The sequence below is a fragment of the Primulina huaijiensis genome, chromosome 6, assembly GCF_012295235.1.
Source record: "Primulina huaijiensis isolate GDHJ02 chromosome 6, ASM1229523v2, whole genome shotgun sequence".
Classification (NCBI taxonomy): Eukaryota; Viridiplantae; Streptophyta; class Magnoliopsida; order Lamiales; family Gesneriaceae; genus Primulina; species Primulina huaijiensis.
In genome coordinates this window covers 14,160,209-14,184,216 of record NC_133311.1, presented here as the reverse complement: position 1 = coordinate 14,184,216, position 24,008 = coordinate 14,160,209, and the positions used below count along the sequence as shown (strand labels likewise).

At 32.9% G+C, this 24,008-nt stretch overlaps 1 protein-coding gene across 1 annotated transcript; it reads right to left on the bottom strand.

Moving 5' to 3' along the window:
* Positions 1–2,655: 2,655 nt before the first annotated feature.
* LOC140978711 (photosystem I subunit O) lies at positions 2,656–4,455 on the bottom strand. The gene is made up of 4 exons (XM_073443918.1): positions 4,236–4,455; positions 3,577–3,649; positions 3,214–3,393; positions 2,656–2,875 (listed from the first exon to the last, which is right to left on the bottom strand). Exons 1-4 carry the CDS (start codon positions 4,324–4,326, stop codon positions 2,785–2,787), a joined length of 435 nt encoding a protein of 144 aa, XP_073300019.1. The 5' UTR covers positions 4,327–4,455; the 3' UTR covers positions 2,656–2,784.
* Positions 4,456–24,008: the final 19,553 nt, after the last annotated feature.

Genomic DNA, 24,008 nt, shown 5'->3' with positions numbered 1-24,008 from the left:
AAATGACATACGAACAATGGACGAAATAAGTTATAAGATTCAGTATCTAACTTTCTAAATATTAATAAATTTACTATTAGTTAAATAAGATATTATAACTAATTTTTAATATTACACACGTGTGTGTATATATATATTTTTGTTGATGACTAGGCAAAATTGTTATTTCTCATCTCACATTTCTTTTTATATTCTAACAATGTATCAATAAATAACTTAACAAGTTCTCCAATATTTTCGGGAGAAATCATGCTCGCAACTTGTTTGTCCTTCTACTTCATCTAAAAAGTTCAATCATTAAAATTTTTATTCAACAAATAACTTAACCCACCACTTGGATTCAATAATCCAACTAAAATCTGAAATTACAGAAAACAAATATAATATCAAGTTCGGATACACAAAAATTACAGGCTCGAAAGCCGAAGAAAGCATAATAATACACAAAACAATAACTAAGATGTAAAAAAATAAGGCACCGAGCATAATACTAGAGTAAACCGTATATCAAATTCGAATATGAAAAGCAAAACAAGAATGTCAGAATGTTTACTTATATCAAATTCGAATATGAAAGGCAAAACAAGAATGTTGGGATGTTTATTTGTATGACCTGAATCATTGTATGATGAAAGGCAAAACAAAAATGTTGGAATGATGAAATGCTTACTAGAATGTCTTCATATTATTGATATAAAAGCATAAAATGATATGGTTAAAACAGGGTAACTCATCATAAATACAAAGGTTGAGTAACTCGTTGGTTTGCATCTTCAATCAGGCACATGCCTAAGAAACCAAACACTAATTGATAATATGAGTTTCACTAATAAACTGCAAAGATCCAAGAGTTTTCTTAACTGATTAACTGTTGTTTTCAAACTGATTTGATCAGTTAGAGAATCCGTTAGTTCAGTTTTCACCATAACTGAACTGATATATGTAACAACTGATCCCCTACTTTTCAATTTACGTAAGGTAAAATGTTTTCTAATATAACAGCTTTCTTCACGAAGTATTACTTCGAGTTTCTTCCGCTTGGTTTTAAAATCAAACTCGATTTAATTCATCGATGTTAACATTCTTAGAACACGAGCTATTGCAGCTCATTGGATAATGTAGTGTTTGAAGCATCTTCGAAGGTGCTAGCACACACGGTCCTTTACTCTGAGATATGGGTTATTCATATATGTGTAGTCTAGATATGTTTTGTGAAATTTTGGGAAACTATTTGCCATTAAGTCCGGCCCATAAAACTCTTGTATTGTTTCTCTCACCATTTTGGGATCGACCAATGCCATATTTCTCAATGGGAGGGTATGAGGATAGTAATGTGCTCCCTGAGTATTCTAACCACCATCAACTGCCAGAAAATCAAGATGTGTAGTATCTTCATATGCTCCAGGTTGATAAGCAGGATTGGTTAAATTATATATTTTATTCACTGACTGTCATGAACTCCTTATACTGTTAGTACATGTATATGAATAAAATTTTCACTTGATAGCTTCTTCTCTTCTATGTGGTGGTGCATACCTTTCTTTATGTTGATTAGGAAGTGCAAATATAGAGCGGTGAGAATCGTCTGCCTTCGAACTCCCCAATCCTTGATCAAGTTCCTTAAGTTGATTACTCTCCTGGTTTTCTATCTTCCTTGTAATTTTTGTTTTGTACTCCTTGGATGTATTGGTTCTATTTACCCCATGAAAGTCTTCATGCAACAAGAGCAACATCAAACATTGCCTTGGGCATTTCTTTGGACATCTCATCCAACTTCATTGCAGTCAACTCCTCTATCAACGTGTTTGAAACTTGAGCATATGCAGTTGAAATATGATCCTAATAAGGATCTAACTCCTCATTTGATTACTCATCAGTAGGTTGTTATGGCTGTGAAATTTGAGTCTCCTCCTGGTTTGGTTGAGAGACGCTCCCTTGATTGACATTCTTTTTTCTTCTTGGCAGCATATTAAGGGTTCCACCGGGAGTACTATTTTTTGTTTGTACAAAATTTCGAGATTGCGGGCGTGTCAAGTGCAAGTACACCAACTTGTATAAAAATGTAAAAAAATCTAACTTCTTCAAATCTTATGAATATGAATCTCAAACTTAATCATTAGTTCAATTCTCTTAAGAAAATATGATTCAAAAAACAAAAGAAAACAAAATAATCTGGATATTCAAGATATATACTTCTATATCATGCCCATGCACGATCTTCTCTTGCTTGGACGCTATTTGATTTATTCTATTGTTTTTGAATTGATGAGCTTCTTGTAATCTTCTCACTCTTCTTGGGGCTTGAGTCCCAACAAATCTGGTTCTACTTAAAACTTATTTCCAACATAGAGTAATTTTAAGTAAAATTTCGTCAAATCAATTAAAAGCTAGCTAATATAATTATAATTTTAAATAAAGTTTCATCAAATCAATTAAAGTTAATTATTATAAAAGACTCAATAGTAATTAAATAATAAGATAAATTGAATATGAATTGGGGAGATAATTTATCAAAGTGCAAATGCATAATTATTGTTTTTAACTATTTGCAAATACTACTTAATTAAATGTGTTTCTTGACGAAGCCAACAATATATATATACATTCTCTCTCAAGGATCGATAGCTCGATTTCGACGAGTAAGGAAAAGATACATATATAAACATGATGAGATATATATGACCAAAATGTTTCAAGAAATTAAAGAAACGGATCATGTCAAGGTGTTATTTCATACACATAATTAACATAATTATAATATATAATTAACACCAACATTGCAATTTAAAAGTAATCCTCAGTCCTTCCCTTGAAGCCAATTTGCCCAAAAGTGAGGCAGAGGAACAACCCAAGGTGCCAAGTAATCATCCACAACCTATATATCATAGAAAGCAGGAAAAAGAACACTAATTTCAATATATGAATAATAAAATTATATATTTCACTATTTTCAAATCTTGCATATATAGTGTGTTTTTTTTTTTTTATAATAAACCCAAAATGTTCGGCTCGATAAGCTTAACGAACGATCTCAAACGAGATTTTTACCGACTCGAACTTCGAATAACTCGTGAACGACTTGATTCTTTTATATCTCTAAGAGCTAGTATAAAAAAACAGATATGGGGCTTTTATGTAAATGTAATTGTATTTAGTTCAGTAATTTCATTGAAAATTGATAAATTTTAAAAGTAAGATATATCCCAAGTTTACCAGAATGGTGAAGTGAGGGCCGGGCCGGTGGGCCAGTGAGCGAGCTCAGGCCCAATGCTGGAGAAGAAAAGCCCAGTCAAACTGTTGCCGTTGATGATTGGAATGCTTGATGGTGCTAGCCATCCGATCAACCCGAATCCGATCACATTAAGATCCGTACGTAGCCAATCTCCTCGGAAACTTCACAATTAAACACTTATTATTAGAGTTTTTTTTAAATATTAGTTATACTCGCAGCACACTAACGCAATAATTCATGTGTATATATTTTTAAATTAATTAATTATTTTTATATTTTAATTTATTAATTTTGATGTACTTCTATGAATGTTAAATTTTAATTAATTGATCATTTAATTTTACCATGTGACTTTTCCACCGGAGGCTTTTGCTAGCTTTAGAGGGTTCCGGGCTGGCACCGGTGATTTGATAAATCCTGAAAATATAAATTAAGAATTAATTATATGGCATAAAAATATAGAATTTATTCACTTAATTCATATTTTGGGGGGAAAAAAATTCCCAAAAAACTTGTTCATATTGAGAATTTTTATAATTTTTCTTCAACCATTTCAGTGAAACAATACTTCCAACAATTCCATATTACTGCTGAATACAAGAACCATATTATAAAGATCATAATATATATTTTTTTTACACCAAAAATTGAATAAAATACATATATATTTCGTTTTCAATTGTACATTAATTAACAGATTATTTAAATATAATCACATTTATGTTGTGTTAGGACAGAAAGATTTGAAATCCATAATATATTTTCATTAATTGTTTAGATAACTTTCACGTGAAAATTTCAAATTCATCTCACTATTTATTTACATAATAATTATACTGATCATAATTAAAATTGGTACAAAAACAAAAAAGATAAAAGGAGAAGAATTTTTTAGTTTTTTTTTTTTTAAAATTTAACTTAATTAAAATATGATTTTGAATAATTCAACTCAAATGTGACCTTAGGGAAATCAAATTTAACAGAAGGAAAGGTACGTAGTTACCGGAGGTGAGGTTAAGTCTCCTGGGGGAAGACGAGAGAAGGGCAGAGCCCAATCCGGCCACAGTGGACGAAGTCGCCATGCTCGCGGCCATTTTTAGCTTCTTCTTTCGCAAGTAATTTGATGTGTTTTGATTTTAGGGTTTGGATCGGAGAATCTCCATTAATGGTTTCTGATATATGGGTACGTGTGGTGACCGTTGAGCATGGGATTGCGAGGGATTGTTGTGGACTAATAATATTTTGACACGTGGATTTTAAGTGGATATGATTTGGATATGGGGTGAGGATTTGATTGCCTGGTGGATGTGCTGAGTGGAGATTTGTTGGGCTGACTTCTTCGTGTATATTAGTTACTATGCATATTCAATGCGTATGTGTACAATCTTTTTTATTATTATCGATAAATTAAATTGAAATTTGACAAGTTATGGAAGGAGTAAATTGATATTTGAATTGTTGGAATAAAAATAAATAAAAATAAAAGTGTGTGTTGAAATTAAAACAAAAACAAAAGTGTAATATTAATTTCATATAAGGGCAAAATTGGAGGTGTCTTCTCTAGGTAGTTATTATCATGTCCTCACACTTAATATAATAGTATAGATATATATATATGATCCTTGCGTTGTAATAATTGATTGATATACAAGTATTAAGATTTTCAAGAGTATTTCAAATTTAATTTTTATACATTAGAAATACACAATTTGAAAAAGATTATGTTTATTGTTAGACGATATCACATATTTATATTCGTGAGACGTATGGGTCGATTCGGTCCATACATATAATGAAAATTAATATTTTGACATAAAAAATCATATTTTTATGAATCATGTTGAAAATCAGTCTCACAAAATTAATCCGTGAGACGAAAAATTACCATAATCTTCTTCTAAGTCAATATCAAAACTTGATCATTATGCCTTTTGTTTGGCCCTAATTTTTGTGTATTTTTTTTTTTTTTAAAACAGAGGACAGACATGATTTTGGACATATCGACAATGTTTATTTTCACGTCAACAAGATATCAATAATCTTTGACGTGGTCGCGCCCAAGGATGGAACCATGTTTACGTATTTAAGGGGGCTAAACTATGTGGAAAAAATCATTGATAAAAAATAAATAGATAGCTTTTTTTAATACTAGTATTTCTAATAATGATAGTGTGTGTGTGTGTATTGAAGTTTGTCTCTAAATTTTGAGAAAATGTTATATTACATTTAAATAATTAATTTTTGTTTTCAAAAATTTATTTTGTGAAAATTTGATTGTGTGAATAAGAAATTTCTTTTTCATTTATTAAATAACTTTAAATGTTAACTTATTTATAAGATTTTTATAAAAGGATTGATCATTGCTCAAATTATATATGCTGGTTATCTGGATGCTTGTCCATTTATAAAAAATTCAATGGAACATATTTCAAAATATGTCGAAAAATATTTATTTTGCATCTATGTTCTTGATTATAATTTGGGATAAATCACCAATTTATATTACACTTAATTTACAGATGGATCAAATAATCCCTGTCAATGGAAGAAATGATAAATTATTAACAAGATCCAAAACAGCTTCGTGATCAGTTACAAACACATGTTTTCTTCGTCCAAGGACCACCACTTTTCAATTTTCGTGTGTCATCCCTTGACGGGGAGAGAGACGTCTTCTTTAATTTTACAATTAAAGAGAGGATATATTGAAGGCGGACGAACTAAACATATACAACGTTTTAGATTCGACGTTTAATCTTATTATACTAACACTAGTATTTTCAACGCGCTTATTTCCTTACAAACATGCATCATGAGAAACTTTCCCAGAGGTCATACATCCCGAAATTTCCCGAAGTCAATCATGCTTAACTTTGAAGTTCTTACCTGATGAGCTCCCGAAAAGAATATGCATCTTGTTGATATGAGTAATACTTATCAAATCTTTTATATCTTTTATTATGGTGCATGATCAGTTCATTCATGCTCCTCGTTGCTCAGTCATTGGTGGAGTTTCCACCTTTCAGGTATTAATTGCACATATTATGGACCATGTACCACAATGGGAATTTCGGCGTCCGTGTGTCACATGCCCATAGGCTTCTGCTTGTTTCGTTCTCGAACTGCACCATACTAGGATAAGTCAGACTCTGATACCAACTGTAACACCCGAGATTCGATGACTAACCCAATGTGCCAACACAAATCTTTCTAGAGCGCTTATGACCTCTCTCACACGTAACTTGATAAACTTCCAAAGTTTTAGCCATCCCAAAATTACCCCAAAAAAACACGCTTAACTTTGAAGTGTTAGAGAAGCTGCCCAGTGAACCAACTTGTGGCTTGAGATTTATTGACTCAAGTGTAAAAAAGATCTTTATTTTAATAATATTTTACGGTTTATCCAATTATAATATTCACTGTATCTGTATATTCATGCAAGCTGTATAGATAAAGTCCTTAAATATATAATAGATACCATGAGGTCTGCCTCTCAACTTAGGATCATTAAACTTATTAGGAAGCGTACCATATATTTTAAATAGGATCATAGTCGAATCAGCCGCTTAAAATAAGGATAAAGATCGTTTGAGCTTGAGACTAGCATCTGTGATGTAAATGTCATGTTTCATTGGTAAAGAAATAGATATGTCGATTCATACAGATAGATGATCATTTGATTGTTCACCGAACAATCCTCCGTCGGAATGTCCAAGTGGTTATCATTTATCGAGTGGAATAATATGCGGTTACGGTTGTACACCATTACTCTTTTGGACTCGGGACAACGTAGAAACTCTACGTACTATCATGCACTTAAACCCTTTTACCGACTCCATTGAGGGTCATCAGGTGGCCAGGTTGGTTGTAGTTTCGAAATACGTAGTAGCAAATGCATCGTAGTCGGAGATTCACTATTTGCCTATGCGTGAAGATATCATATGTGATATAATGAGTTAATAGTACAAGGAATATCTGGTCAGAGTAAGACATATAAATTTTGGAAAGGTGTTTCCTCAGTTGCACATACCATGTCACTATTAGTACACAAAGATACATCGCATCGTTATGAAATTCATATGCAACTCTCGATATACCAATGGTTACATATTCGATTGAGATATGTGAGTTGAAAGGACCATATTGTACGCTAACCATAACTTAAGTTTTTTACATGAACTATCAGCGATATCTATGGGATCATGAGACGATGGTGCTAGACGCTCTTACCATGATCCAATGCGTGCAATCAGAAATGAGTTTTAACATTCTTGATCAATGTGTTGATGAAAAGAATGATGCTAATTAGGGTAAGTCCGGACAAGAATAAATGTTATTTTGAATCAAAAGAAGTTGTGAAACCACGACTCGTTGTATCCCTGAACCATTGAGGGTCACACAAGTATAGGATTCTATGTTCCCGTTGAGATAGTCAAAATTCAACTCTTTGAATTTTGCAATTGTAGTTTGATGGATATCAAACAAAATACTTATAAAAGAGTTTATAACTTGATTCCATATGATGTAACAAGTGGAAGTTAGCTTAACTTCTAATTAAGTAGGGAGAGTGGACTGTCAGTTTTGGTAAAAAAGTTCACAAAATTGGCACATATAAAAATGGATCAGTAGAAATTTTGATCTTCGAAATTTTCAATTTTCATTATATGAAAAAGATTTGTATCATCGATGTATCGACGCTATCAGATCGTCGATCGAGTATATATATATATATATGATTTATATAGAGATATAAAGACGTGTATATAAATATATCATGCATTATCAAGAGTTAATCAATATATGATATAATAGAATTCTATTTACTGAAAATAAGGAATCTTGGTGGGAGTAAGATTATGAATCTTAATAGGAGAAAGACTCATGATGTGATCAAGAGTCAAGATCTATAAATGTTTCATTGAGGGTCAGATGAAATAAGATTATTTTTTGCACACAACTTTTTTCACCAACATTTTTATCCCTCTCCTCTCACACACAATTTTCGGCCACTTGGGTTTTTTCACAAGAAAAATCCACGGCCATCATCACTACAAGATCTCTGAAATTTTGGCGATCCAGTCTCAACGCAAAGTTTGTTTAGGATCTCTAGTGCGATCTAAATAAGGAATCCAGTCTCCGATCGTAGACTCGATTAAGCATGCTCTATGTCATCCAGTCATTGACGGATTTTTCATTTTTAAGGTATTAACCACCCATATTGTGGACCATGTACCATCCTAGGAATTTCAGCTCTAGGAGTCGCAACATATTTTGAAAGTTCTTCTACACACTTGGACGTCAGGAGAAAGGTGATATTGATGTCCAACAAGTTCGTTTTTAGTGACAATGTGGCTGATTTATTCATAAAAGCATTACCAACGTTAACATTTAAGAAATTGGTGCACAAGTAAGGTTGCATAAATTATAGGATCTTGGATATTGAAATTAAGGGGAGTATCAATTGTTGTTTTTTTTTTTCCTTATATATATATATATATACACATACACAAAATGACAAGATTGTATGTCCATAACTAGGTTTTTACAATCTCTCACATAAATATTTAATTTACTTAATTAATTTCTCCGTTCTCTAAATTTAAATGTTATAATTTTTTCATCGGTCACAAATTATATAGTTTAGTTCAAGCTGCATTCAAGACTCTAAACAGACAACATCGAAAGCTCAAGCTACAAATTTTTTCCTAGCTGGTAATGCTCGCTCAATCAAGTCTATATGTCTGCATATCAGCTCAATTTTATAAGATACTTGAGACCAATCAATGTGCATTACCTAAGATCTACAGTTGTCAAAATTGTATCATAAAAAGACAATAATTTTTTGCATAGTCTTTCTCTCAAGAAAAAGACATTAATAATAAAAAAATTATTAAGGCCAGCTCAAGTCTGAAAAGTAAATTTTAAAGTGTTTATTCATCTCTTTTAAACACTTTTTAGATCCTCACAAGTGGTATCATATCGAGTTTTTCTTGAACTCTGATATTTGTATATATTCAAACAATATTATTTAACAAGATTTCAGTGTTTTCTAAGTAGGTTTATGATGATTGTAAAATTCGTATGCAGACACATATAGTTTAACATGATGATAATATATGTTATGTCATCACTGAGGTCTAATGAAAATCCTCAAAGCCAGCAAAACTATTGCTATATATGAGGGTTTACTCAAATGGTGGAAAAACACTTGTCCAAGTGGACCACTGAGGACAAGAAAAATGTAAACGTCGAAAATGTGGCTATGGATATTCTTTACAAAACTCTCAATAAAAATATGTTCAGAAACATTAAAATGTGTACTAATGCAAAAGAAATATGGGAAAATTGACCCAATTATGTCAGAAAATGATCAAAACATAAAAAATAAGCTCACGATTACAATCCAAAAATTTTATAACGATAAGATGAAACCCGACGAAGCATTAAATGAATTTGATGAACGTTTAGTAGCATTGTTATTAAGTTTGCCAATCTTGGCAAGGAATATTCTAACCGTGAACTTTCTTTAAAGGTAATGAGAGCTTTGTCCAAGGAATGGGACGTAAGACAATGGCTATGAGGGAGTCCAAGGACCTCAACAAGCTCGAGCTGCATATTTATTTGTAGATTTAAAGGTCTATGAGTTTGAACTGGGGATCTTGACATAAGAGGAGTCTTCCACCCCTTATCCTACCAAAGCTCTAGCTGCTAAAATACTTACATCAACCACTAGTGATGAGTTATATAGAAATGAGGCTATGTCTTTATTTTTTTAAGAATTTATGAGAAATAATCAATCTATATTCAATTTTTATCGCAAAAAAGATCAAACTGATGATAATCAACCTTATTTTAGCTGTGGAAAGAATGATCATTTTAATGCAAACTGTAACATGCCAAAGAAGGACGAAAAGAAGGCCTATGAGAAGAAGAATTCTGGAGATATCAAGAGGTAATTCAAGAATAAGAAGGACTAGAAGGTGCAAGTTGCAAAGGATAACAAAATCAAATAGGCTGATTCAGATTCAGATTCGGATCCTTTAAGCTCAGAGACCTCATCCAGCGAGAGTGAATAAGAGCAAGTCCAGTGCCTGATGGTCGATGTTGAGTTGGAAACTGCCGATGACATGATATTTGATTTTAGCTCAGATGAATTTACACTTGAATATCTTATTATTGCATTACATGACATGGTATATGAGTTTAAAAACTCTCACAATCATTTGAGAAAGTTAAGTAGAAACTAAAAGTCTAACAAACAAGTCTATGGATCTAGCTGCTTGAAACCAAAAGAACTTGACAGCTTGAGGGTGAAACTAAATCTGCTAGCAAGTGAGAATGATGATTTGCGGAGAATGTTCCAAATAACAAAAAATGAAGGCTTACAGTTAATGCAACTAGTCAACTCTTGTAAGAAGTCTTCTGCCTATATTATGAAAGTGCATGAGATGCAAAAACCAACCGAAGCTAGAATTGTCTTAGTGTTTGAAAATAATGAATTGAATTTTTCTTAAGCAAAAACTCAATCATGTTTGGACAAAGACAAGTTTAAAATGATGCACTATTTTCAATCCAGTACGATATATAAATATGATCAGCCAAAAGTCCAACTCAGTCGAACTGTAACTTATGAGAAAAAGGCTAAGCATAAAGAACTTGGCTATGTTGAACCTAATAGTTCTTAATCTAGCCGGACATGGCTAAAATGCATAAAAGGTCAAGATGGTAATGGTTACCATACCAGATTGAATTGGTCTCGCAAAAATCCAAGTCAAGATAGACATTACTCTATGAATGGAAAACCTAGTCGGTACTACAATTGCAAACCAGTTCAAAAGAGATATAGACTGAATGAGAAGAATAAAAGACCTAAACAACATCCGGTAATACAGAGAACACAACACAAAACTACACATGTTTATTAACAACCTAGCACTCTTTTGGATACACACATTGGTAGGTCAATTAGGCTAATTCAAGGGTATGTCCCAAAAAGGTTATTCTGATCAGGGTACCAAGTGTTTTTATTTCACATATTGCAGGTATTGAAAAAAAAATTGTCAAGGAATCTATCTGGTATGTGGCAGTAATTGTTCCAGACGTATGACTGGAAATGTCAATATGCTTTCTGAAATCTTTTAATGCAAAGACCTAGAATCACTTTTGGAAATGATTATAATGGTAAGGTTGTGGGTGAAATTAAGGTCATTCATGTCAAAGTAATAATTAAAATGTATTATTAGTTTAACATTTATGCTATAATTTGATTAACATCATCCAATAATATGATAATAAATATTATGTTGAATTCAACAAGCACACTTACACTGTCAAATCTGCTAATGGTGATATCATGCTAACTGGACTAAAAGAACAAAACATTTATAAAATTAGCTGGAATGATTATCAACTTGTTGCTCCTACATGCTTTCTCGCTATATATGGTAATAAAAATTGGTTATGACATAAGAAATTAAATTACCTAAATTTCAAATCTATTACCAGTCTGAGTAAGCAAGAGTTGGTTTCTAGATTACATAAAATCGATTTTACCAAATAGAATATCTACACTGCATGCCAGCTTAGTAAGAACTTTGTTTGTTGAAAACTTTGTGCATGTTATATTTGATAAATCATCTATTTTTCAAGTTGGTAAAAACAGTATTATGCATTATTTAAGCAATAGATTAGATGTTACTAATTTTGATACTAACAGTGATGATGAGATAGACTTTAGAAGAACAGTTGGAATTGTTTCCGAGATAATTAGTCCAACCCGACATGAAGAAGCCACAATCAACCAAGCTTCAGATGTAGTCGATCTGGTGAATGACCACCAACTAAAGACACATCAAACACCAATGAAGATCAATATACTCAACACCAAGATCAAAATCCCTTTAGCCCTATTCTCCGACAGAACAAGAAACATTCAGTCAAGTTGGTCATTTGAATTCTAACAGCACCTCTTAGAACTAGATAACAAATTTTAGATGAATTTATGCATGTTGCATTCATATCATAACTTTTTAACTTAAAAATATAGATGAAGCCCTATCATATTCAATCTGGATATATGTTATGCAAGATGAACTTAAGCAGTTTGAGAGAAATAAAGTTTGTCACCTAGCTCCCAGAATTTCTAATCAACATTTAATTGGAACTAGATGGGTGTTTAGAAACAAGCTAGATGAAAATGGATCTATTATAAGAAATAAAGCTAGGTTGTTAACCCAAGGTTATAGACAAGAAAAAGGTATAGATTTTGATGAATTGTTTGCTCATGTAGCTAGAATTGAGACCATAAGAATATTTATTGAATTTTATGTTTATAAATACTTCAAGGAATATCAAATGGATGTCAAATATTCTTTCATTAATGGCTTATTAAATGAAAAATTTTATGTTGAACGATCGCTTGGATTTGTTAATCATATTCATTCTGATTATGTGTTTAAACTTGATAAAGCTCTATATGTATTAAAGCTAGCTCTTCGAGCTATGTATGATAGATACATTGTCAAAAACTTCTTGATCATTACTTTGTTATTGGAACCGTAGATAAAACACTATTTAAGTTCACTAAAGGTGATAATTCTTCATTAGTACAAATCTATGTTGATGATATTCTATTTGGTTCCACTAACACCAAACTTTGTGAAATTCTCCCAGTTAATGCAGGACAAGTTTGAAATGAATATAATGAGATAATTAAATTTATTCCTCATACTGCAAGTCAAGCAGCTAGACAATGGTATATTCATTAATCAAGCCAACTACACCAAATTCCACCTATATGAGTTCATCAATCAGTTTAAACAAAATGAAAGTGGGATATTAGTTGATTTAACTATGTATAGAGGTTTGATTGGATCACTGCTATACTTTACTGCTAGCCATCCAGATGTATGTCTATGTGCAAGATTTCAATCAAACCCTAAGCAATCACAAAATATTGCATCTAAACGAAGTCTTAAAAATCTTAATAGCACATCTTGTATAGGAATTTGGTATCTCAAATACTCTAGATTTAATTTAATTGCTTATTCAGATTCAGATTACGCAGTCTGTAAAATTAACAAGAAAAATACTACTGGATCATGTTAATTCCTTGGAGATAGACTGATCTCATGGTTTACAAAGAAGTAGACCTATGTTTCTAACTCTATGGTTGAAGATGAATATATAGCCGCAAGAATTTATGGGGAATAAAATTCAAGCTGGTAAGATAGCATGTCGAAGCTGGTACACAACTCGGGCTGCTCCAGTTAGAGTTTGTGGAAACTTGACCTTACTATATGCTCTAAATGATTTTCTCTTCTAAATTATATCAATCTTTTTTAACGGTCCAATATTTTAAAAGTTGAAATTTTCGCAGATTTATTGCATATTCGGTTATCATTCGCATTAAAACGTTTTATTTCACGCGGATAAATATGAAACGCCAAAAGTTATTATCAAACTTTCCAAATTTTCAAAAAGAACAGCATACATTCATATACGTGGACTGACATGTTTGTCCGACCAGACCGTATATATCTCAATATTGAGCACTTAAAACATTTCTCGCATATTGTTATCTTGCTCTTGTGCTTTCTAACCTTGTATAGTTTAAACTCACACCATCTATTCACTTTCAAAATGATAAGCTACTCAATCAACATTTTGGTCTTGGATTTTTACTCTGTCTTGGACTCTTGGTCATGAAATATGAAGCCATGGTGATCATGTTCAAGATGCTGGAGACCTCCAAGCTAAGGAAATTATCTAGGCTGCAGCACGAACGTGTTTCATCCAGTTCTTAAGGAGTTCTTTTCTTCAGCTAAGGTGGATCATGGAGTAGTTCTCTGCACGGTTCAAGGAGTAAACTTCAATATTTTTCAGAAGCTCTTCTCTGAAACTTTTTAACTTCCAGCCGCTGGTTTGGTTTCATGTGCAACCCTTCCCGATGGTAATGCTGCTCATTAGAGGACTGAGTTCTCCTTATCAGGTTTTTCATTATCTTCCGCCTGCTACAAGAAATAGTTGAAGACAGAGTTCCAACTACTCACTGATCTGGTGGGAAATCATTTCTTGCCAAGGATGGTGCTTTTGACAAGATAACCATGGAGAAATTCATGGTGATGGTGTCTACTGCATCACACATCAACGTGAATTGGTCAGACAACTTGTTTTAGATTTTCAATGCAATGGTGAAGGGAGTTCCTCTATCCCATGGATTTGATATTCCTATTTGCTATATGCTTGAGCAGCACAAGGTGAACTTGGTGAATGTCCAGAAAATAAATCCCATCAATCTGATGAATGCTTCTTCTGTTGAGACATTCAAGAAGAAGAATTTGCCAACTGTATTTGAGTTGTTGGAACTAAAGAAAGAAAAAGAGAGAGCAAGAGACTAAGAAGAATCAACTCGAGTCGGCCAAGGATCTGGCTAGAGCTACAAAGACAAAACTTGTTATGTCCTCAGATTTTGATTCTGATGAGGACATGGAAAAAGGTTCCCCTGACCCAATTCTGTGGCGAGTCTAAGAAATCTACTGAAAAGAAAAAGAAGGCAGAAAAGCCCATAGTGAAGAAAATCAGGATAATAAAGCATGTGTCCGAACCGCTTCACCCAGCAGCCATTCCAGTCGTCCCAATCTCCAGCTTGTTGAGTGGATTTAAGATTTTCGAGCTAGATGTAATGAATACTCGGTCGGGATTGCCCACAATCGACTCCAGGAACAAGGGAAAATTCAAGCTGGTGGAAGTGTCTACCAAATCTCGAATGCCCAAGCTGCCATTGATGGGGCCATTCAAAGTATAGACAAGATTGTAGAGAAGCGGATGGGATTATTTGACCAGTGGGTTGACTATCAGACCATCGTCCATTTCTACTTAATCCAGAAAGATAAGAAACTCACCGTTGTGGCTAAACATGAAGATCAAATCTTGGATTGGGCAGAGATCGGACTTGTCTCCAAAGCTTTGTAACGTAGAGAGTTTATTGGATTGGAGCTTTGTTGAAGTATTTTGAGGTAGATTATCAGACAAAAGCGATAAATTTTCAATATTCACAGCCCTCGGCCCCGAGATGACTCAGCAGTCATTTAGCAGCTCGAAATGGATGCACTACCCATCTACCCCCATTCTCCTCATGTTTTAGAAGAATATGTTGTTGTTCCTCAATCTCCTCCGTACGCTTCAAAAAATCAAATGGGAACCTTTCCAGAGATGTCACTGATGTCTGTGGACGATGTCATGAAATCTTTGTCAAAGTTCTACTTTGATCGATCCAAGATGGCTTCTCCTCCTCATGCTCCTCTCATCTTTGCACCCCAGCCAATCTCTCTTCAGATGTTTCCGACTGGCTCTTCTTCATGGATTAATGATGATAATCTTTTTTATTCTGATGACCTTCCTACAGAAGATAGTCTGCTTCAACATCTTTTATCTCAAATGAAAGTCATTTCAAAGTCAGTAAAAAAAAAGCGGAAATCAAGCAGTTTTCCCACACCGTTGCATTTGATAATTTCAAGTCTCAGTTCCTCAAAGATCTTGGCTATATTGAGAGACTTTTCAAGTTGATGAACACCGATGAAATAACAATAAAGAATCAAGATGTCAATATGAACACCGAACTTTCAGTACAAATTACTAGAGTTAAAACTCATTTGGATGTGAGGCTTGATCATGTTCAATCTACGAGATAGTTTATATTTTATGTGTAATAGGTTTTATAGTACTTCAAATGTATCAAATATATTTAGTCTAGCATATTGGTTTTTTAATAAATAAAAAAAGGAAATTGTTAGTTTGAAAATACCTTAAGTTTTGGTGATAACAAACAGCATTGAGTTATTTTAGAGTTAAGCTGCTATTTGCGTGTATTTACAAATTTCTAGCTAGATACTATGAAGTCAAGTCGAACAGGGTCCTCTTCAATATTCAAGTTGAACTGTACAAGACTAAACATCCTAATTTCACGTTGTAGTTCTCTCTGTTTCAGTTCAAGCTATATTCAAGACTCTAACCGGACCGCATCAAAAGCACAAGTTGCAAATTGGTTTCTAGCTAGTAATGCTTGTGCAATCAAGTCAATCCGTTTGCATATCACTCAACTTTATAAAGTACTTTCGACCAATCAATGCACATTATCAGACATTTTCAGTTGGCCAAAATGTCTCTCAGAAGGACAACGATTTGTTGCATATCTCTTTCTCCCTCATGAATCAAATTTTCAGAAACCGTTAGTTATCATATTTGGATATATGCTAAGATGCATCAATTACGACGTACTATAAGGAGAAAGAAGAGAAATTCAACCACGTACTACATGCAAGATGCTCTACAAAATACTATTTCATGTCAGACGCCAGTACATATGATTGTTGGTGATCTTTTTACGTTGATATATTTTTTGTATAAATAGGCAGATTCAAGATTGAAGAAAGTTAACCAAATTCATTGATCTTATAAAATGAACTATTGTTTGCTAGATTTCAACCACTCTACATCTCTCAATCTCAAATCAATTACTTTATCACACACTTATTCTCTATATCAGACCATCAAAGATCAATATGTTTTGCATTTCTAACTCTAGCCGCTCAAGCTATTTGTTAGAAGTATTGATGTTTTATCTACCTGAACCAAAGGTACCATAGACATCTATATAGTTGTATTGTTATTGTGATGATACTAAGAATTTCGATTTAGACAGTGATAAATCCTAATTGAAGTGATTTTGTATAATGATTTGTATAAATGAAAATTTTTTAGTGGATTTCTTCCTAAGTGTAATATGAGAAGTTGTAGAAGTATGTTACCTTCGAACTTCCATAAAAACATTGTGTTATTTTCTTTAAGATTCTATGTGTCCTACAAAAACTTAAACTTGGATACCTAGATGTCATACTAGAATTTGAATGTTATTGAATGTTTTTTAAAACTCATTTATCTTTAAATTACCACAAATAAAGAAATTATAATTATCATACTTCTTCGAGTTCCCAACGAAACTAATGCACTACTTTATTTCGTTTTCTGTATTTAGGTTTTTTTTTCGTCTCAATATATATTATCTTTCATATTTAATATTATTTTCTATAATTCTTTACCAGTATAACGTTAATTAATTTACTCTATAATTCCTAATTTATGTATTTATTTATTTATTATTATTGTAACATTCATCAAATAATGATAAAGTTTCTGAAAATTACATACAGAAATTAAGTATAAATTACCGAATAAAGTATTTTATTCTAGATGGTCAGTCAAAGTCGCACGAAAAAGTAAGCGTTTGTACCTCAGGGCGTCACATTTTATTTATTCAGCCACTTTGGTTATTGATTGATGGTTGTTTGACCTTTTTTTATATTTTCTTTGAAGCAAAACTTTGAATAAATCACCCGATATTAATACAACTTGCTAAGTCTTTGTTTCTGTTAGGTATGTGTTAATATCAAATTAAATGCATAAATGGTCCAAGAAGAAGTGGTTTTACACATATTCATTTTTTTGGGGGAAAAAAACTCAATACACTTGTTGAATTATACACTCCACAACCCAAATGATAAAAATAATACTAACAAAATTATCATTTTTGTTATCATAATCGATGTTTTCATAATCGGATTGCTGATCGAACAGTTCAATCGGATTCTTAGATTGGAAAACTATCATATGATATAAAACAATAATATAATATGGTAAAAAAAACATATTTTGAATTCTAAATATCTTAACTATGTATATAAATTATAAAAAAAATATTTTATTAAGTTTAAAATCTAAACAACTCGTAACATACATATAATAAAATATAATTATATTTATATATATTTTTAAAAATTAAATCAAAATAAACTCTAATATTACTTAAAATAATATTTTAACAAAGTTTAAAATCCAAATAATCATATATATATATATATCTATAAAACATTTAAACTATAAAAAATATTTTTTTAAAAAAAATATAGGAAAATAATCAAATTTTAAAAAAAATTGATAAAAAATTAAAAAGTGATGAACCAATCGGACAGATTTTTAACCGGTCCGACTAGTCTTTACCGCTTCTGGCCAGTTTGATCTTAAAAACAATTTTTTGACTAGGTCCGCACTGGCCTTCGTGATTTTTTTTCATAATCTTACTTTGAGAGGTAGACTTCATGGTGACTAGAGGTTGATTTCAAATTATTCACATCTAATTGGAAGCTAAAATGAGTATAGCCTTCCAATTTTAATTCTACACTCCCGTAAATCATGAACAAATTCTTAGTTATTCTTAAGTACTTAAGAATATCCTTCAAGGTCTTCCAATGCAATGGACCGAGATTCAAATGATATATGTTTGCAACACTCAGTGCGAATACAATATCAGGTTGAGTAGATATCATATCATACATAATACTGTTAATGGTAGATGATCATGGTTTCTATCTCCTCATCGCATATAGAATTAGATAGAGTCGCACCATGACATAATGAGATATATCATCTACTGGACTCCTCCATGGTATCGATATAATTGGATTGGATGAGCCCTAACATCTTTTTTTATCAACTCCTATAGATCTGTATTCCTAATACATAGGATGCTTCATACATATCCTTAATAGAGAATTTATTAGCTAACCACAATTTAGTTGATTGCAACATCCATACATAATTCTCAATGAGTATTATGTCATCAACAAAAAGTACTAGGAATGTCACCGCACTCTCACTAACCTTCTTGTACACACAAAGTTTCTCAAGATTTTTAACAAAGTTAAACTCTTTGATAGTGTTGTCAAATTTGAGGTTTCAACTCCTTGATGTATGTTTGACTTCATAGATGGATCTTTGAAATTTTCATACTTTATGCTCATTTCTTACTGGTATGAATCCTTAGGCTGAAACACATAAATCTCTTCTTTAATGTTACCATTAAGGAATGTTGTCTTCACATCAATCTGTCATATTTCATAGTCATACCAGGTTGCTATGGCTAGCAGTATCTTAATGGACTTGAATATTGAGACTTGAGAAAGGGTTTCATTATAGTCAATACCTTTTCTTTGAGTATATCATTTTGCTACCAATCTTTCTTTGAAGGTTTTTACCTTTCTATTCGCCTCAAGTTTCCTTTTGTAAATCCATTTGCTTCATATGAAAACAATTCCTTTAGGTAGATCTAAAGACCATACTTGATTTGAATACATGGATTCCATTTTGGACTTCACGCTACAAGATATTTGGATAAATCAGAATCTGATCATAGTCCGCTTCAAGAAGCAGGCTCATCCACCTATGTGGCCTTGAGACCCTTTCGGATCTCTAGGAGCTTGTATCTCTTCAACTGCCTATTGGGGTGTAAGTTATACTATTTCAGGAATGGGATTTTCTGATATCTCCTCGAGTTTATCATGCCACCTTTTATATCTAATAGAAACTCATTCTCCAAAAAGACGACATTTCTTGAAACAAACACATTAGTTTTATTGGAATCATAGAAATAATATAAAACAATATTATTTGAATATCTCACTAAGTAGCACAAATTGTCTCTACTATCCAATTTTTCTCTCACCGTCTGCTTCACATAAGCAGGACATCCATGGTTTACTTGATTACATAACATAGGACTTTTAGCAGTATTCTACGCTCGAACGAGGAACGGAGACCGGAGACAATTAAGAAAAATATTTTATTAAATAATTATCTTTAGTTATTTAATATACGATGTATTTATTATGTAATTTTTGAAAATATACATTTTAAAGATATTTTTACGCGTTGAATCATATTTTAAACAGATAGGCGATTTTTAACAAAACGAAAGGCTTGTTGAGGGTTCGGGTAATATTTTCGAAAACGTACCAAAACGAAATATTTTACGTACGTGTTTTTGGGCTTGATGGGCCTGTTTCAATAGGAGTTTTGGGCCTAGGTCACTAACCTCTTTTATATCAAAACTTGGCCCATTTTTTTAATTTCTTTTCATCATTTTCTTCACTCTAGCCCTAGCCCTCTCACCTCTCTCATGTCCAGCAGATGCTCACGCTCATGGTTGGCAGCAAATTTTGATCGATTTTTCAAGGCAAAAGTGAATGGTAATCATCACATCCCTCCAATGTTCGTTCGACGTATCGTTCTTGAGATTTTTCCAGCGTTTAATCGCAAAGACACGCCCGTTACCTTCTTTTTCTCGTCTTTCACACCGTAATACGTGTTTTGGATTGATTATGCATGATATATGTCGGATCTAAGGCTTCAGCTCGGTTTTTACACGCTTTACTTCATGTATATGATTCTTGCTTGAATGTATATCACGTTTTTGATACCGTTGAAGGAGATGCCAGGGTTTGGGTGCATAAGAGTCAATTTACATAGGGTTTAGAGGAGTTCTAAGTGTTAATGTTGCATCTGTATCGAGGATGTATAAGAGCCAATCGCACTTCCTTGTTTAAGGGCAAATGATGGCTCGATCGGATGAAGGTGTGTGGGCAGCATGCATGGGCTCGATCTGGGCCATACTCCAGACCCTGGTGGGTCTGAGTCGGGGTTTGGGATGTTCCATGGGCCGCTGGTCGTATGGTTTGGTTTGGATCGAGTGGGTGAATCAAGCTAGGTTGCGGTTTGAGTGAGTTTGGGGTAGTCCAGCGGGCAGGGGCTATAGACGTGGGTTAAGTCGGTTCAAGGGAGTCCAGTATGGTCCTAAGTGGTCTAGTCAAGGTTTGGTTCGATCCTGGTCCGACATGGTTGGGTGTGGTATGGAGTTTGCTTAGAGGTTGTATTTTGGGTTTTGTCCGCGCACATCGCTACCCATTTAGCACCGCAGTGCTCGAGCTTTGTCGCTTGTAGCGCCGCAGCGCTGGTGCATGGCGCCAGGTGCTTAACAAGAGCCGCAGCGCTACGCAACCAGCGCCTAGACGCTAGTCCATTACATGAGAGTTAATGTTTTTAGTGAGCATGTCTTGTTTTGGGTGTTGATATGTCGATGTGTCCGAGGTTATTGATGGTTAAATTGGGTCATATGGGGTTTGGTTAGTATTCTCTCAACTATGGTTAAGTTTCGGGTTGACTCGGGTCAAAATCGGGAATCCAGTCTAAGTTTTTAAAACGAATTATAGAAGTTAAAGCGTGAGCTCGAGTTTACTTCTGGGAAATTATTAAAAATATGTTTTTAAGGCGTTTGATGAATTTGATTGAGAAATTTTCATTTTGCACCGAGTTAGGTTATCAGTCTTGGCAATGCCCTGACAACTAATAATGCATATTTAAAATGTATATGTTGATTATGAACATGGAAATTTTTATGTTAATGCTGGGAAACACGTTGCATGTTTGGTTTTAAGGAAATTTATGTATATGCATGAATTTTATAAGTGATGAATACGATTACATATTTTTGAAGAAGGTGAGTTTGTTGTGATTAATACGAACATGAACATGTAAGGCTAAGGCTCAGTGGACGGGTAAAACTGTCACTGATGTCCCCGCCGTCGGGTACCACAGTTATATGTAGATGGATCCATCGATCTAGAGCTGATACGAAAGTCTCAAATAATGATCTGAATTCAATTAAGGAAATGAATACGTATATGATGATACGATATGTCATGATTTGATATGAATATGTTTATGTTTATGTTCATGCTATTGAAGATCACAAAAGTTACTTTGTTTACAGTACTTTTCACTGTTGCATGTTATGTATATGTACTTGTTACAACGGTTCAGGTGTGTTAAGTATTTAGATTCACTAGGTGTGATTGATGCAGGTGATCATGTGGATGAGGAGACTGGAGGCGTTGAAGACTGAGTAGGCTGAACTGGGGGTGCATGTGAAAACCCGAGTACCTTGCATTTCTTCCGCATAATATGATTATGAGACATGGGTCTAAACAATATTTTTAAATGTTTTTGAATATTTTTGTACATTGTTGATTTGTCAGACTTTTGGTATTATGTTCGAGTTTTCTTTTAAACCAGTAGACTAAGAGATTGAGTACGTTTGAGATTTTTTTAACTGCAGTTATTTTTATTTAGTGGTTTGATGGCCTTTTAAAATGCATGGTTTGACTTATATATGTATATGAGTGTGTTTATTTTTTGTCATAGTTTAAAAAAATTCAGTAGTAGTTTAGCAGTAGACGTTTCAAATATGATCCGAAATCATGGGATTTCCCCGTAGTTCACATCAAGTATGTCAGTGGAAGTCACAACTTTCTAGCGTTCAGGCCTCTCTAATATATGAGCTAGACATTGATCGCTAATAGCGTTCCTTATGCAACCACCGTTAATGAAAGATAAGAAAACATTAAACTTTATTTTAATTTTTATTTTAATTGGCTTGATATAGATTTTGGATCTTATCTAAAATGAGATGTTTTAATTTTGAAAAAAATTCTCATCATTAATTTTAAAATCTTGTGTCATGTTTTTTTGTTTGTTTGTCGGATTCATGTAACTCTTGTTATTATATTAATAATAACGCACATACTGATTATTTATAACATATCACATGAATTATAAATAATAAAAGTTGGCCAATAACCGAGAATTAATTAATCCATATGAGCCAAATATGGATCCAAATAAAAAAAATATAGGTAAATGCAGGGATGCAAATGCAATATTGCATTAGCTTTCAATATTTTATATGTTTTCGATTTCCAAAACTCTTAAAGATCTGGTCTCACCATCTTCTAATATTGTTCTTCCAATAAATATAATATTTACATTAAATTTTCATGACACATTGGGATATAAATATAAGAGCAGGGAAAGAGCCATAAACCAGGTACACATTTAAATAATTATCAAATAATTAAAATTACAACATATAAAATATCATAACATACACCTAGCAAATGATCATGGCTCTCTATCATCATTTTACCATATAATATCAAATATTATATTAAAATCATAATATCAAATTTCATCAACAAATTACGTATCTTGTAAATTTATCACCAACCGTCATAATTACAAATAAATTAATAAATTAATATAAAAAAATTATTCTAAGAGTAAATTCGGTCATATTTTCATAAAATATCAGTATTGCCCAAACTTTTGAAAATTCCAAAAATCGCCTTGTTGGCCCTGATACCACTATTCGTGTACCGTTTTCTCGCGCCCAAAGAGTAGCGGAAGCTTAAAAATTTTTGTTTCAACATTCAAAACGTTCTTTGGGCATCGTATGATTTAAATTATTCATAGGAAATATTATAACAGTTTACCTTCGCGTATATAATGATGGTTCCAACTATTCCAGATTTTAAGCAGAGATAGCCTTTCTTGAAAATCTCTATGAATTTATCTTCCTTCTTCTTCAATCATCTAATCAAGTCCATGATTAAAAACCTGATTCCTATTGTAGATCGTAATAAAAATCTAAACAAAATTTGCGTCGAGAGTTGATCGCCAGAATTTCAGAAGTCCGACAACAATGCGGCGGCTTTGCGGTGGCTAGGAATCGACATAATCCCTTAGGTATCACTGATAGTGCCTGCAAGAACTTTAAGTTATGGTTGTGGTACAATACAGTCTATTCAACTCATATATCTCGATCGAATGTGCAATCATTGGTATCGAGAGTTGCAAGTGAATTTGATAACGATGTGTTGTATCTTTGAGTAGTAATAGTGACGTGGTATGTACAACTGAGAAAACGTATTTCCAAAATGCACATGTCTTACTCTGGACAGAGATTCCTCACATTATTAACTCATCGGATCATATAGGATATCTTCACCCATTGGTGAGTGGTGAATCATCGACTATAATACATTGATTT